Source organism: Neophocaena asiaeorientalis, unplaced genomic scaffold, assembly GCF_003031525.2.
Source record: "Neophocaena asiaeorientalis asiaeorientalis breed wild unplaced genomic scaffold, Neophocaena_asiaeorientalis_V1.1 scaffold798, whole genome shotgun sequence".
NCBI classification, from domain to species: Eukaryota; Metazoa; Chordata; class Mammalia; order Artiodactyla; family Phocoenidae; genus Neophocaena; species Neophocaena asiaeorientalis.
Genome location: NW_020173042.1, coordinates 2,216,397 through 2,233,866, shown reverse-complemented (window position 1 = coordinate 2,233,866; position 17,470 = coordinate 2,216,397). Strand labels below are relative to the sequence as shown.

Below are 17,470 nucleotides of genomic sequence, written 5' to 3'. Positions count from 1 at the left end.
AGGTGACTGTACAATTCATCAACACACTGGGCCACATCTTCAGAGTGAATGTGGGCATTGCTAACGATACACACTTGTCCTGGCACGAGGCAACTGGGCAAAGCAGGACATCTGGTCCCTCCTTATAAAGCCTGTTTTGATATGAACCCAGCTTACGGCTGCTGCATTTTGCTCACCTGCTGCCTCTTACCCTAATTTCATCCCTTCTGAATGAAACTGGCTGTGGTTCCTGAAATTTCCCTCACTGCACATTGTGTTTTCAAAGCTGGTCATAATACCGCCCAGCCCACGTGCTCCTCTGCAGTGTGAGCTCGTCACTGAGCCATCAAGAGGCAGAGTCAGCTTCCCCTTTCCTGGAATCTGGGCTGCAGCCCAGATCTGGCCAGTAGCAGCTAGTAAAGAGATTGTGTGTGAGCTCTGAGGCTGGGTCTTAGAGACCTCCAGCTTGCACCTTTGCTTTTTCAATGCTCCTTCAAAGAGACCAACTACCATGAAAGGAGGGAGCCCAGGCAGCCATGAGGTAGAGCCTGGGGCAAGGGCAGGGTGGTGGGGTGGAAGTGGGTGTAGGCGGTTGGCTTGGAGGGGAGAACTGCGGTCCCCCCCACCGGCTGACAGCCCCAGTGAAACTCCTGGGATGCCACGTGACTGAGGCCCCTGTGGACCATCCAGTCATTCTTAGGCCCCAGCTGAGACCACGTGAAACAGAAGAGCCTTCCAGCCAGGCCACAGGATTGTGTGAAATAATAAAGTACCGTTTAACCTGCAGAGTGTTCGGTGGGTTGCTGAACAAAACAACTGAAAAATCCCTCCTCTCCCTGCCGTCTGCTCCTCCCCGTACCTTTGCCCGGATAACTGTAACATCACTCCGATCTCAGTTTCTATGTCGCTTGCCCTGGTGTGCCTTCCCTCATTTCCTAGACGGGGTTAAGTGCCCTTCCTTCTTGCTCCCAAAGAACCCAGTATTTCCACCTTCCATTTATCCTGCCACCTGTCCTTCCCCTTCAAATTGCCTTTTCATCCTTTGCTGCTCTCTTCCAGTTAGAACCTAAGCCCCTTTAAGAAACTGTGCCTGTCTTGGACACCACTGGTGTTCCAATGACATATCCAATGCCTGGCGTGTAACAAATGATGACTACATACCAGTTCAGTTATGACTTAATAAAAATAACTAATGTTTATCACACACATACTATGGGGCAGACCCCATGCTACCTGTTAAACATGTTATTTTGTTGAATCCTGTAAAGCAGGGACCTTTACTATTCCCGTTTTCTACACGAGGAAACAGAATGCACAAGATGTTAAGTAACTTGCCAAAGTCACACTGTTTGTAAGTGACAGAGTGAGAATGCAAACCCACGTGTAGGACTGCAAAGGCTGTTCTTAACTGCAATCCTTATATATCAGTCAGGATGGGCTAGGTTGTGCCACAGTAACAAATAGCCCAATAGTCTTGGTAGCTTAAGAAAGCAAACGTTTTTTTCTTTCTGATGCTATAGATTCGTCATAAGCTGACAGGGTTCTCTGTACACAGTGGTAACCGAGGGATCCAGTTTGATGGAGCAACCACTGTCTTGAGGTTTGTCGGGACCTCAAGGGGTCCCTTGAGAAGGACCCCAGAGGGTCTTGCATCAGCAATTAAATGTTCGAGCCCAGAAACTGCACATGTCTTTTCTACGCATCACTGTTTTGGCTGGAAATACTCAGTGAGCAGGTGTAATGTCTACCAGAGTATATCACTTCACCCATGAATGAACGTAGTGGTATGTCATCTCCTGCTGTGTGAGGAGACTTTGCCAAAGTTCTGGGAAGTTTTGGAAAACCCTAGAATAAGGATTTCTTAACAACAGATCATAAGATTCACACTTTAGATTATAATGGAAATCATACAGTGGCTACCAAAAGGTCTATCTTCTATCACAGTTGCTTTGATAGTCATAGTTTGGAAAAAAAGCTCTGGGACCAATATGACTTACAAACTATATTAAATTCAAATGAATCAGCATTCACCTTTAATTTTACCACCCCAGACGTTGCCACTGACAAATAGCTCTGGTCAGTAAAGCAGTGATTACTCTGCATTAGTTAGTATTCAACTTCTTTCCAAGTACAGCTTCTCAAACTCATACAGAGGAATTAATACCTTTTTCCTATAGAAAAGTTATTAATTAATACCCTTAATTAATAGGTAGTTAATTAAGGTAAGGTATTTCCTACAGGTCTACTTTATTATGATTTTGTATTACTATGCTGCATGGCCAAAACACAAATAGTTATTTTGAAAAAAATAAAAAGAGGGCTCAGATTTTACTTTCTAAAAAGAAAAGTAAAATGAGTACTGCCATCCTGAAAACAGAGGCTATCTGTTTAATAACACAGAACGTACAGTGACATGACGAGCAGCAGATACTGACATTCTTCTAAATTCTTGTCTATAATACACCCATAATGGTGCATGACATCAAGGAGCCCTAAATATAATTATCCTTTTAGTTCTCACACGGAACAGGAGAACCTTCTCAGCTTTAATACTGCATTTTCCACCTTTTAAAAAAATTATTGAAAACATATGTCCTGATATAAAGTTATCGGTCATAATTCTAGTTATTATCCTAAAATGTTATATGTCACAGAAATATCCAAGTTTCCTGCTAATTGCATTGTACTCAAATTTTTAACCATGCTATTTTAAGTTTTGTCCTCTATAGACAATCATTACTTTAGGCTGATGTTTTTACAAAATGAAGATTTTCAAGAAGACTCATAAAAAGAACTTTTTTAAAAAAACAAATGTAGGTTTCTGATAGCCTTTAGGTAATACCACTGAACTGGGTAACAAATGACAAAACTCTAATGGAAAACCTGATTACTTCATCCAGATCAACAGGAATTAATTACATGGGACTGAAGGAACTGATGAGTATGGTTTATAACTTTACGACTTTTTGGAAAATATACTAGCTTTAATTTTCACTTAAAAAAATCATAATCTTACGGTTTCAAGGGTTTTTAGGCTATATGTAATCTGGTCTCACTCAATCCAGAAAACTCCTCAAAGTACAGGACAAATTTCCATTTAGCTTTTGTTACATACTCTTAATCTTGGAAAGTCCACTACCTCAAAATAGTGGCCACTCATTTTTGAATAGCTTAGCTATTAGGAAGTTCTTTCTAATAGGAAACTGAAATTTTCCTCTCACTGGGCTACTTTGGTCCCACTGAGTAAGCCTCTACAAAGCCTTACCCTTCTTTCATGGAGCAGTTGTCAAATACTGAAAACGGATTCTTTCACTTCTCTTAAATCGTATCTTTTTATTGGTATAAATATCATCAGGTCTTTTGATTTTTCCTTTAGGGGTCCTTTATCTATCCAGTCTTCTTAAAAGATTAATATACATCTTATAATGAGGTGCCTAGGATCAGCCATGACATCCCAGCTGAGGTCTGACTGTACTTCCTTGCTATGGACACAGTTCTCTTATTAAGGTAGTTCAGTACCGTATTTATTTAAAAAATCAGTCACCACATAATGTTGGCTCATATCAAACTGTCCATAAAACCAACACCCTGAGTCTTTTTCTGTGATACCAGGAGTCTTCCATCTTCTACTACGTGCTTTTTTTTCTTTTGGTCTAAGTGCAGGAATTAAGTTTATCTCATTATATTCCACCTTATTATTTTTATCCTATATTTCTAGCCTGTCAAGATGCTTTTGAAGTGCTTTTTATCACCCAGCTTATTAAACCATCCCTCTCAGCTTTGTGTCATTTGCAAACTTAATAAACATTCTATTTGTGTCTCTTTTTTTTTTGCGGTACGTGGGCCTCTCACTGTTGTGGCCTCTCCCGTTGCGGAACACAGGTTCCGGACGCGCAGGCTCAGCGGCCATGGCTCACGGGCCCAGCCGCTCTGCAGCATGTGGGATCTTCCCAGACCGGGGCACGAACCCGTGTCCCCTGCATCGGCAGGCGGCCTCTCAGCCACTGCGCCACCGGGGAAGCCCCTATTTGTGTCTTTATCCAAGGCGTTGATAGAAATGTTGGAAAAACGTGAGTAATGCAGAAGACCTGCTTCAGGCTTCCAATTGACTTAAAGATTCTCTTGAAAGATTATTAAATCTGTTGCTGAAAATCAGACATATAAAGTCTATGACATCACTCAGCTAGTAAATGATGGACATAACTAGGTCTGGTGATATCTCTACTTTGCGAAGCTTTGCCCATTGCTAGGGATCCTGACTTCCTTCTTGGCTTGGAGGATTCAGAAACGTGGCAACTCATTCCAAAATTCTGATGTTGGTTGACAGCAATCACCGTTTTATTTCTAGAATATATTTCCTCTGTTCCCTTTAGAAGTCACACTTGTCGTTGACTAGGTACCCTTCTTTCATTCTTTTTATGTGTCCTTTTTCAAGCAGTGCTCATCAAAGAGCTCCATGTGGAGTCCTATCATTTATTTAGATCCACCTCCTTTTCCTTCTTTTATGCGATCAGTTTCTGATTAGCAGCCGACTCAGCTAACCAACATCCTGGGGGCGTGGATCGCTAGGCGTTGTCAAAACCTTACTGCTTTATACTAGATATCCTTTTGAAGTTCAATCCGTCTTTCCAGGTGGATATGTACAGAGCTGGTGAGTGCGTATTGGTTGTTTCTCACTGAAGTGTATGTCAGTTTCAGAGGGAAATTTTAGAGGGCTTCTCATCAGTCCTGCTCCTACTAAATGGCCAAGCTTTTAAGGAACATTGGCTGGAGGAGGTGGCCAGTGATCAGCCTCGCCAGACACCCACGTGTCTTTTGTGGTCCTCATGTGTGACTCCTTTGATTGTATTAACAGAATTTATCTTCAGAGTATCAGATCTCTTCCTCGCTTCTTCATCCTTCCGAAAGACGCGGGTGTTATCAGGAAGCAATGCCTAGCTCTTGGTGTCACACATCTGTTTCAAATGCCACCTCAACCAATGACTAGGAGGGACATTAAGCCCGTGGTTCTCAGTTGGTGGTGAATCTGCCCTTGGGGAGGACAGTTGGCAACATCTAGAGACAGCTGTGATTGTCACAACTTGGGTCGCTACTTGTATCCAGTTGGCAGAGGGCGGGGGTGGGGCACTGCTACACACCCTACAATGCACAAGTCAACCACCACAACAAAGGATTATGTATCTGACCCCAAACTGCAGTATTGCTGCTGTTGGGAAACCTGCTTTAAGAAAATAACCTTTCTGAGCCCTGGGTTCGTTTCCTGTACGACGAGGGTAACAGTGGTCCAGGGCAGTGTTGTGAGAATTGTAGGCAGCACTTAGAACACACACCATAACGACTGGCACAGAGCCAGCATCAAAAAACGGTGATTATTTTCTTAATTATTACCAGGCATTACATTGGTTACTCCCTAAGATGTTATTAGCTTAATACCAAAAAGGTAGTTCATTTACTGCACAAATAATTTTTGGAGCACTTTCTATACGCTAGGCACTGATCTGGCTGACGCAAATAGATTAGTTAAAAGGAAAACAAGACAACACACTCCAGCTTCAGGAAGCTAACAGCCTGCAAGTAGGCACTGTGTTCCCATTTTGTAACTGAGAGAACCCAGGCCCTGCGAGGTTCAAGTAATGTACCCAAGGGTTCGACACTGATAACGGGCAGAGCCTGGATTCAAACATCACCAGCTGCTACGGACTGAGGTGTCTGTAATTTGTGTCTCCCCAAATCAATATGTTGAAATCTTAACCCCCAATGTGATGACATCCGGGGATGGATCTGGGATTAGATCATGAGGGTGGAGCCCTCTCGAATGAGATTAGTGCCCCTCTAAGAAGAAACAGGAGACAGCTTGCTTCTCTCTATGTCACGTGAGGATACAATGAGAAAACGGCTGTCTGCAAACTAGAAAGTGGGCCCTCACCAGACACCCAATCTGCTGGTACCTTGATCTCGAACTTGCCAGCCTTCAGAACTGTGAGAAATAAACGTCTGTTGCTTAAGCCACCTAGTCTGAGCTAAGACACCAGCTTTGCCTGATTCCAAAGCCTACATGCTTTCTATTCCATTATTATCAGATGCCTGCTTTTAGGAAAACCAGATTGCAAGGTGTGTGAGAATGGCAGATCTCACTTCTGTGCTAATTTTTATTTATTGTCTTAGCATCATCATCCATATACCCTCTCATTCTGCAGGATATGCCTTTTGTTTCTTTTCCCTTCTACTCTTTATTCATTTAACAAATGTTTATTGAGCACTTGCTCCTCGTTAGGATACAGTGGAGCTAAGACACACTGCCTTTGTCTGCAGAGAGCTCCGGGGCTGGTGTGGATGACGGTCTCGTGTGGGACCTGCAGCATCACCTTAACTTACCCTCAGGTGCATGAGGCCATGAGGCCACCTCCATGTCGGGACTGTGGATGTCCTTACAGGTATTTGTGCTTATTTATGTACCTCGTCACGTGCACCGTTAGCTTATTTGCACGGCAAAATTTTCCTTTGGTGAACAGAAAACTCTGGGTGTAACATTCATACATCTGAAGTTCACGTTATGCTTTTAGATTTCTAGCACAGTAAATACTTAGTTATTATAGAGGATTTGCCTTTACAATGTTATTTGTTCATGATCCTGAAGGTCCACGCCTCACTGCATACTGTAATTTTGCTGAAGTGCCAATTTAATCACCTGACGTGAAATGCTGATGAACAAGCGAGTGTTACTCATAGTGAGGGAACCTGGCAATCACCCAACATTCCTGTCGAACTTGACTGTGAGTTTCACTGAAGAAATAAAGTCCATTGTTTCAAGTATGTCCATGGTGGATGTTACTTTACGAATATCACAGTGCAGTGTCTTTAGGAGTATCAGTGTCATAGTGTAGGGTTGTTTTGATGGAATCATTACAACCCTGAAGGAACACTCAGAATTTCCAGTTACTCTTCACTGCACCGTGGAATGCACGTGGCGGCATCTGGGCACTCACCAACATCTCAGGGTCCATGCCCTGTGGATGCCGAAGCCTCTGTCCCGCTAAAATACTGGCGTATGTAAACAAATTATAATGGCGTCACTTGACTTTCAGCTGCATTTCTTCTGGACCTTGGCCCTTAATGACAAGTTCTTTTGATCTGTTTAACCATGGACTCTCATCAGAGAGACGCAGCTTCAAAACTACTTTACCACATACTAGTTGAGTAACTTTGGCATACTGACCATGCTCAGCTTTAGTTTCCTCCTCTGTAAAATGAGGGTAATAATCATAGGTCTTGGCTAACGGGATTGTTGTGACATTAAGTTGTCACATTTACACACTAAGACTTTTAGCACAATGCCTAAAACGGCAGGTGACCCGTGAGTCTGGGCGCTCTTTCCTTCTCCACTTCCACCCCACCGACTGAGCTATTGCCCCTCCTTCCCGCCTTTGTGCTGAGGATGCGGCCCTTTTCCGTGGGGCCTTACCTACAACTCTGTTTGCCCCCTGTCTTGCTTGGTGTCTTCCTGGTTCTAAGTCCTGGAATACTTTTTGCTCTTGGCCACTCTGTGACATGGGATGTAGGGCTTATCCCTCAACTGGTCAACCTCTGCTACCCAAATCTCCTTCTTCTGCCTTTCTCTTTCTTTCCTGAGTCAACTATCACAGAGGTTACAGCACAGTAGTCAGGAACAGAGACCCCGGTACCTGACTGCCCAGGTCCAAGTTTTGATTCCACCACTTAAATTGGTGGCCTTGGGTATGTTATGTAACCTCTTGGTGCCTCAGTTTTCTCCTTTGTAAAATGGAGATGATCACATTGACTATCTCATGGAATTGCTAGGAAGAGTAAATGAGTTCATGTATCTGAAGTGCTTAAAATGGAGCTTGGCCCATACAAAGTCCTATATAAGTGTATATTATTGTTATTTACTATTATAGGTTGGGTCCCCTGTTCCCTTCATTATCTGCTAGCTCCTCCCACCCCCATCTTTTAAAATGAGTGCTTTTAACGATTAATAACATTCTGACCACAAATTCACCTCCTCCTTGGCCAGCACATTACCCACCATCTGACTATTTCCACTTTGGGCTCACAATATACGTCCTCTTAGAAAAAAAAATTCATTGGCTTTACATTAATCATTTTAAAATGCTTAGCCAATCACATCTCTATTTAATCTAGATAGCATGAAAGTGTAGTAAAGAGAAGGGCCAGGGTGGCTCTTACATGAACAGATTCCAGATCAAGAAGCCAGGAGCAGATACTCGGCTTCATATGTGTTTTAGTCTGTCACACACCACATAACATGGGTTTCATCACCATCATTGACTTAGAGGCCTCCACCACCAGTCACAATGTATTTCAAAGGCGAATTAGTAGCTTTAGAAAATTATGTGAGCAATTTACCCCAAATTCTTACCTATAACTTTTCCTAGAAAGAGCGACTTGGGAGAATTGAACAGAGTGTCAGATGAACTTGGCAGATGGTAACTCACAGAAGGATAATGATCCAGCTGCAGGAAGAAAAAGAAAGACACTTTTAGAAGAATGTCACCATCCTGCACTGGACTCAGATCTCCCAAGGGGGATGACATCATTCTTTGAACCTCAGTTTCTGGATCTTATTTCATCACTGCTGACTGTGAAACACCAGCCTGAGAAAATGGGAAGTCCATCCATTCCTTTGCTGGGGTTACTGGAAAACAAACTGAGCTTGGTAAGTGAAGGCCCTTCATGAATTGTTCTCCAGCTTATGCACATCTTCTGTGGATAATTTACCTGCTGGATTAAGATCCTTGCTCATTTTAACAGAGTGAAACCTGCTTGATCCAATCCCTAGTACTGACCTCTAAGATAGAAAATGCTACATCTATAGCGATGGATTTTCTTTAGGGTCGTCTTACTGTACTGTTTTCTTCACCGTTTGGGTCTCTCAACTTGCACACAAATATTGATCTTCAGAATATATTGATCTTCAGAATATATATATGTTCAAATATGAATATATTCATATATATGGATATGTAATTCAAATGCTGAGATTCAGGTTCATAGTTTTCTTGCTTATCAAAACGAGGGTGATTTCTCCTTCCTGCCACAGGGCAGGGACATCAGAGCCTGGAGGGGACAAAGACACCTTTGCTCTAGCAGAGCTGTCTTTTCAGAGTGGAGCTGCGTTGGCAGCAGAGGGAGGAAAAAAAATGAAGCAGATGGGACTAGCTTACAGGTAATGCCTGTTGTAGCAATGCACATTTCTGATTACACTTCCCACGTAAAAGTGCAAGTGGTGGTGTCCCAGAATCACAGGGCTTCTCTTGTCCTTTGTGTCCCTAAGTGGCTTTTCTTGCCTTAGCTGAATTTTTACAACCCAAACATTCTGGTTGTGTTCTCCCAACTGTGAGCTCCTAGAACTTTCTGTGCTTCTGTGTACCCCCATGTGAAAAGCCTCTCTTGTAACCTTTCGTTTTTCTGAAATGAGTTTAATACCTGCTCAGGTGAGCATAAGGCAAGGTGTGGGTCGCAAGGAAACACTGCATCCCTATCTGGCAGGGCCTTCCCGTGGGAACTGCACCAGGAAGCTACTTGCTGCAGGCAGTAGCACAGACTCCAGAAACTAGATCCACTCCCGGGTCTTGGCTCCTGACTGGCCAAGATGGGCAAAGCTGCAGGAAGGAGACCTGCTTCCGGGAAGGAGAGGGTGGCTGGAAGTGCGCGGGGAGGGAGCTAAACTCACTTGTCAAGAGGAGAATGAGTTACTTTGAGGAACGATGGCTAATTATTAATGACTGCCTACACCGGAATCTTGAGACTGCTTACTAGAAACCTCGAGGTTATTGTTACTCAAGGTTAACAGTCAAGGAATCATCATGTCTCAGGAATTTTGGGAGTTTTGACCTGCAGAATGGGTACTGTAAGTTTTTTTGTGCGTGGGTGAGCATCTGGTAGCACTGCGATAAAAGTCCAAAACACATGATTAAAGCAATCAGCGGCGTGTTCGAATTTTGAAAAGCTTTCTACAATTTCAAGTGCATCGTTAACAAAACACTTATTCTGGCCAGAGAGTCTTAAACATTTTACTACTTTATTGTATTTTCTCTGGAGCAAAGGCAAGTATTTCTGCTGCTAAATATTAACTAGCTGCTTTGGCGCCATCTGGTGGCACACATGCATAACTGCTGCGGTCCCTCCATCCACTTCTACTGCCTGTTGTCAAAAGGCTTCCTGAAAGTGCCGATATATCAAAAATTAGTAAGCTACCCTACTATGCTTCAGTGATGATCTCCCCCTAAATACTTCTCATTTAATCTGTTTTGTTAAATAACTTAAAAATGGATACAAAGAATATATGTTCATTATAGAGAAAATAATAGATTTGCAGACAAAAATTTAATGTTAATTTTTTGTCTATTCTTTTGATTTTTTTCAAAAATTGGATGGAAGCCAACTACACATATTGTTTTGAATTTGCATTTACTTTTCATTACTTAACAATGTAATAGGAGACTCCTTCTGTGTCAATACACATACAACTAAATCCCTTGCAATGAATGATGGGTATTCCATTTTATGGATATATGGTACCCAATTTATAAAAAATATCAAATTTCTCTGCTTAGACTTTTAGATTTCTTGTATCTTTGGGCCCAGGACAGTGCTGAGCACATAGCAGCTCAATAAAAATGTGCTGACATTCGTTCCTGCAACTCTTCCAGCAGCGGACACAGGTGAAATCAGTGCTCAGAGGTGGCCTGATTCACACAACAGAATCACCCTTCTTTTCCTGAACTGTTTCTAGCGACCCAGACCGGACAGAGTTGGCTTTGGGGCACATTTTGTATTATCTTTACTGAGCTCATGTAAAATAACATTCCTAGTTTGTCTCCATAGGTTACTTTCAGCTCTTCTCTTTCCTTCATATATGCAGTTGGTGACTTGAACCAAAAGCTAAAATTTACATTTATTTATACTAAATTTACTTCTTTTGTTTTAAAGCATAATAATAACAGCCTACTCAAAAGTCTTTGAATCTTGATTCTGTCATCAGTGATTCTGCCTGGTTTTGATTTATCTATAAATATCACAAACATGCCAAGTCTTCATTCGTTAATGAAGTCATTAATGAAAAAACGCTGGACAGGAATCTAAGTGGGCAATGATCTATAATTCTAATACGAATTACTTGTTCAGTTAGGAAAATCTTTTGGAACAACTGACATAGAAAATATGACAAGTGCTGAAGATACACAGGAAGGCTTTAACGTTCACAAAGATCAAACTCTCGCGTCTGCGGTAATTCTGTACTAAAAGAGGAAAGCAGGAGGAGAGCTACGAGGAAAGAAGAGTCTGGCTGACTTTTTCCTTCTCTCTCTCTCACACTCCCCCCTGCCTTGTGCTGAGGAGGAGGGAGGCAGGTGGGGTTGCGGGAACAGGGGGAGGTGGAGTGGAGGGCACTGCAGGAAAGGAAAGAGCAGCTCGGGGGCCTTGAAGACGTGGCTCCGTGAAGGACCCCGGACTCTCCGGGGTGACGAGCCACGGGATGCGGGCGCCCTCTAGAGGCTGAAAAAGGCAAGGACCTAGATTCTCCCCTCACCGCCTGGGGTGCGGGGGGGAACCAGCCCTGCCAGCACCTGAGCATCAGCTCAGTGATACTAATTTTGGATGTCTGGCCTCCAGAGCCATAAGATAATAAATTGGCGTTACCCTAAACTTGTGGTAAGTTGTTACAGCAGCAGTAGAAAACTAACAGAGGAAATTAAAAAAAAAAGAGCCGTGCCACCAAAACCATGGCTGAACATCACCTTCTCCCAGCTCGGTTCTCAAATAATAGCTCTAGTCCTGTTTCATTCTTCCTGCCTCCCAGACGAAGGTTGCAAAGCGGCCCGATTCCGGAATTGCCCTCGCTTTTTAGAGCACCCAATCCTGCTTTCTGGAATCCTCCCAACACAAGCCCCATCCTCTTCCCATCTCTCGCCCAGTGATATCCCCATCATGGTTCCTGGTATGTGACTCTCTTTGTGCCAGTAATCCATTCATTGCCTCCTGGCTCCAATTCACCCTTCAATATCTGCTCTATGATAAACACGAATTCCTTTAATCTCCTTTAAAATGAGCAGGATATTAAACTTTCTCAGCCCTGGAGGTAGGAAGGGGCTCCTGGAAATTTCCAGTGCTGGCTTGGGGGCGGGGAGGTAGTGGAGGTTTGGCCTAGGGTGTGAGGTCTGCCCAAGCCACAGGCCCAGAGCAGGACGCCTCCGTGAGCCTACGGCCTGGTGACCCTCCGTCTCCCCTGGAAACGAGAGCCCCTGTGCAGCCCTGCATGGCCTGCATGCTCTGAAGCCCCCTGCCCCCAGCTCCCCAGCCCCACTCACACACACACGCTGGGTCCCTGCTTCCCCACCTGCACTCCAGACAGTGGCCTTGTGCTGGCCCAGAAACCCCAGACCAGTTCCAGCCCCGCCAAACCAGAACTTCTCTGCTCTCTGTGGCGGGCCACGGCTTTTCCCACGATGTCTGGAGCCCCCATGCTGGTCCTTCTGTGGGTCTCCTCCCTCAGCCCTGATGCTTCTAGCAAACTCTACAGGGTTTTCCTTACATCTTGGAGGTTTCCTTTATTGCAGTTAATTTTTGTATCAGGAGCCTAGTGAGTTCTAAGCAGTTTCTATCGAATCCTGTTCTTAATGGTTGTTTCATTCTTTTAATGGTTATACTCTCCCCCCTTCCTTCCTGTCTCAGAAGCAATGCCTTCCCAAGGCTCTTCCTCTGCTTCTGTACATTTTAGACTCTTTCCATTTGATTTCCTAGAAGCCAGTGCTCAAATGAGAATTTCTTCAGTCAGGGGTGTCAAAAAATCAAAGAAGTTGTGTAGCAAGTCCAGGCTGCAGGGCAAGCTTCCTGTCACTTAGACCTTAAGCACAGCGTATCCCATGGTATCCTGCATGTCTCTGATTATCTAGTTAATTACTTTTAAAAGTGTAAAGATGGGAGGGACCTTCAAGATGGCAGAGGAGTAAGACGTGGAGATCACCTTCCTCCCCACAGATACATCAGAAATACATCTACATGTGGAACAACTCCTACAGAACACCTACTGAATGCTGGCAGAAGACCTTAGACCTCCCAAAAGGCAAGAAATCCCCCACGTACCTGGGCAGGGCAAAAGAAAAAAGAAAAAAGAGAGACAAAAGAATATGGATGGGACCTGCACTTCCGGGAGGGAGCTGTGAAGGAGGAAAAGCTTCCACACACCAGGAAGCCCCTTCACGGGCGGAGACTGCGGGTGGCGCAGGGGGAAACCTTCAGAGCCATAGAGGAGAGCGCAGCAACAGGGGTGTGGAGGGCAAAGCGGAGAGATTCCCGCACGGAGGATCAGTGCCGACCAGCACTCACCAGCCCAAGAAGCTTGTCTGCTCCCCCGCTGGGACAGGCAGGGGCTAGGAGCTGAGGTTCCGGCTTCAGTCGGATCCCAGGGAGAGGAGTGGGGTTGGCTGCGTCAACACAGCTTGAAGGGGGCTAGTGCGCCACAGCTAGCCAGGAGTGAGTCCAGGAAAAAGTCTGGACCTGCCTAAGAGGCAAGAGACCATTGTTTCGGGGTGCACAAGGAGAGGGGATTCAGAGCACTGCCTAAACGAGCTCCAGTGATGGGCGCGAGCCACGGCTAAAAGCGCGGACCCCAGAGACGGGCATGAGACGCTAAGGCTGCTGCTGCCGCCACCAAGAAGCCTGTGTGCGAGCACAGGTCACTATCCACACCTCCCTCCCGGAAGCCTGTGCAGCCAGCCACTGCCAGGGTCCTGGGATCCAGGGACAACTTCCCCAGGAGAACGCACGGCGCACCTCAGGCTGGTGCAATGTCATGCCGGCCTCTGCTGCCCCAGGCTCGCTCCGCATCCGTGCCCCTCCCTCCCCCCGGCCTGAGTGAGCCAGAGCCCCCTAATCAACTGCTACCTTAACCCCGTCCTGTCTGAGTGAAGAACAGACGCCCTCAGGTGACCTACACGCAGAGGCGGGTCCAAATCCAAAGCTGAACCCCGGGAGCTGTGCGAACAAAGAAGAGAAAGGGAAATCTCTCCCAGCAGCCTCAGGAGCAGCGGATTAAATCTCCACGATCAACTTGATGTACTCTGCACCTGTGGAACACCTGAATAGACAACGAATCAACCCAAAATTGAGGCGGTGGACTTTGGGAGCAACTGTAGACTTGGGGTTTGCTTTCTGCATCTAATTTGTTTCTGGTTTTATATCTATCTTAGTTTAGTATTTAGAGCTTATTATCATTGGTAGATTTGATTATTGATTTGGTTGCTCTCTTCCTTTTTTTATACATACATAAATATTTTTCCCTTTTTCTCTTTTTCTGAGTGTGCATGTGTAAGCTTCTTTGTGTGATTTTGTCTATATAGCTTTGCTTTTCCCATTTGTACTAGGGCTCTGTCTGTCTTTTTTTTTAGTATAGTTTTAAGTGCTTGTTATCATTGGTGGATTTGTTTTTTGGTTTGGTTGCTCTCTTCTTTCTTTCTTTTTAAATTACTTTTTATTTTAAGTAATTTAAAATTTTTTTCTATTTTTATAACTTTAATTTCTTCCTTCCTTCCTTTCCATCTTTCTTTCTTTCTTTCTTTTCCTCCCTTTTCTTCTGAGCTGTGTGGCTGACAGGGTCTTGGTGCTCCACCTGGGTGTCAGGGCTGAGCCTCTGAGGTGGGAGAGCCAAGTACAGGACATTGGTTCACCAGACACCTCCCAGCTCCATGTAATAACAAATGGCAAAAGCTCTCCCAGAGATCTCCATCTCAATGCTAAGACTCAGCTCCACTCAATGACCAGCAAGCTCCAGTGCTGAACACCCCATGCCAAACAACTAGCAAGACAGAAATACAACCCCACCCATTAGCAGAGAGGTTGCCTAAAATCATAATAAGGTCACAGACACCCCAAAACACCACAAGACGCAGTCCTGCCCACCAGAAAGACAAGATCCAGCCTCATCCACCAGAACACAGGCACCAGTCCCCTCCACCAGGAAGCCTACACAACCCACTGAACCAACCTTACTCACTGGGCACAGACACCAAAAACAATGGGAACTATGAACCTGCAGCCTGCAAAAAGGAGACCCCAAACACAGTAAGTTAAGCAAAATGAGAAGACAGAGAAACACACAGCAGATGAACGAGAAAGGTAAAAACCCACCAGACCAAACAAATGAAGAGGGAATAGGCAGTCTACCTGAAAAAGATTTCAGAGTAATGATAGTAAAGATGATACAAAATCTTGGAAATAGAATGGAGAAAATAGAGGAAATGTTTAACAAAGACCTAGAAGAACTAAAGAGAAAATAAACAATGATGAACAACACAATAAATGAAATTAAAAATTCTCTAGAAGGAATCAATAGAAGAATAAGAGAGGCAGAAGAACGGATAAGTGACCTGGAAGATAAAATAGTGGAAATACCTACCACAGAGCAGAATAAAGAAAAAAGAATGAAAAGAATTGAGGACAGTCCCAGAGACCTCTGGGACAACATTAAATGTACCAACATTCGAATTATAGGGGTCCCAGAAGAAGATGAGAAAAAGAAAGGGACTGGGAAAATATCTGAAGAGACTACAGTTGAAAACTTCCCTAATATGGGAAAGGAAATAGTAAATCAAGTCCAGGAAGTGCAGAGAGTCCCATACAGGATAAATCCAAGGAGAAACACTCCAAGACACAAATTAATCAAACTATCAAAAATTAACTACAAAGAAAAGATATTAAAAGCAGCGAAGGAAACACAACAAATAACATACAAGGGAATCCCCATAAGGTTAACAGCTGATCTTGTAGCAGAAACTCTACAAGCCAGAAGGGAGCGTGAGGACATATTTAAAGTGATGAGAGGGAAAATCCTACAACCAAAATTACTCTGCCCAGCAAGGATCTCATTCCGATTCGACAGAGAAATTAAAACCTTAACAGACAAGCAAAAGCTAAGAGAATTCAGCACCACCAAACCAGCTTTACAGCAAATGCTAAAGGAACTTCTCTAGGCAGGAAACACAAGAGAAGAAAAAGACCTACAATAACAAACAGAAAACAATTAAGAAAATGGTAATAGGAACATACATATCAATAACTACATTAAATGTAAATGGATTAAATGCTCCAACCAAAAGACATAGACTGGCTGATGGATACAAAAACAAGACCCATATATATATATATGCAGTCTACAAGAGACCCACTTCAGACCTAGGGACATGTACAGACTGAAAGTGAGGGGATGGAAAAAGATATTCCATGCAAATGGAAGTCAAAAGAAAGCTGGAGTAGCAATTCTCATATCAGACAAAATAGACTTTAAAATAAAGACTATTACAAGAGACAAAGAAGGATACTACATAACAATCAAGGGATCAATCCAAGAAGAAGATATAACAATTGTAAATACTTATGAACCCATATAGGAGCACCTCAATACATAAGGCAAATGCTAACAGCCATAAAAGGGGAAATCAACATAACACAAGAATAGTAGGGGACTTTAACACCCCACTTTCACCAATGGACAGATCATCCAAAATGAAAATAAATAACGAAACACAAGCTTTAAATGACACATTAAACAAGATGGACTTAATTGATATTTATAGGACATTCCATCCAAAAACAACAGAATACACTTTCTTCTCAAGTGCTCATGAAACATTCTCCAGGATGGATCATATCTTGGGTCACAAATCAAGCCTTGGTTAATTTGAGAAAATTGAAATCGTATCACGTATCTTTTCCAACCACAACGCTACAAGACTAGATATCGATTACAGGAAAAAAACTGTAAAGAATACAATCAAAAGGAAGCTAAACAATACACTACTAAATAACCAAGAGATCACTGAAGAAATCAAAGAGGGTATCAAAAAATACCTAGAAACAAATGACAATGAAAACACAATGACCCAAAACCTATGGGATGCAGCAAAAGCAGTTCTAAGAGGGAAGTTTATAGGAATACAATCCTACCTCAAGAAACATCTCAAATAAACAACCTAACCTTACACCTAAAGCAACTAGAGAAAGAAGAAAAAAAAAAACCCAAAGTTAGCAGAAGGAAAGAAATCATGAAGATCAGATCAGAAATAAATGAAAAAGAAATGAAGGAAACAATAACAAAGATCAATAAAACTAAAGCTGGTTATTTGAGAAAATAAACACAATTGATAAACCATTAACCAGACTCATCAAGAAAAAAACAGAGAAGATGCAAACCAATAGAATTAGAAATGGAAAAGGAGAAGCAACAACTGACACTGCAGAAATACAAAGGATTATGAGAGCTTACTACAAGCAACTCTATGTCAATAAAATGTACAACCTGGAAGAAATGGACAAATTCTTAGAAAAGGACAAACTTCTGAGACTGAACCAGGAAGAAATAGAAAATATAAACAGACCAATTACAAGCACTGAAATTGAAACTGTGATTAAAAATCTTCCAATAGGGGCTTCCCTGGTGGCGCAGTGGTTGAGAGTC

The 17,470-nt window shown here is 43.2% G+C and overlaps 1 protein-coding gene across 1 annotated transcript in view; it reads right to left on the bottom strand.

Moving 5' to 3' along the window:
• CNTNAP2 (contactin associated protein 2) overlaps window positions 1-17,470 on the bottom strand; it is a 2,003,631-nt gene that overhangs the window by 122,800 nt on the left and 1,863,361 nt on the right. Inside the window, exon 22 of the mRNA XM_024742848.1 lies at window positions 8,378-8,471. Coding sequence (XP_024598616.1) covers window positions 8,378-8,471 — 94 coding nt within the window. The remainder of the gene's footprint in view (window positions 1-8,377; window positions 8,472-17,470) is intronic.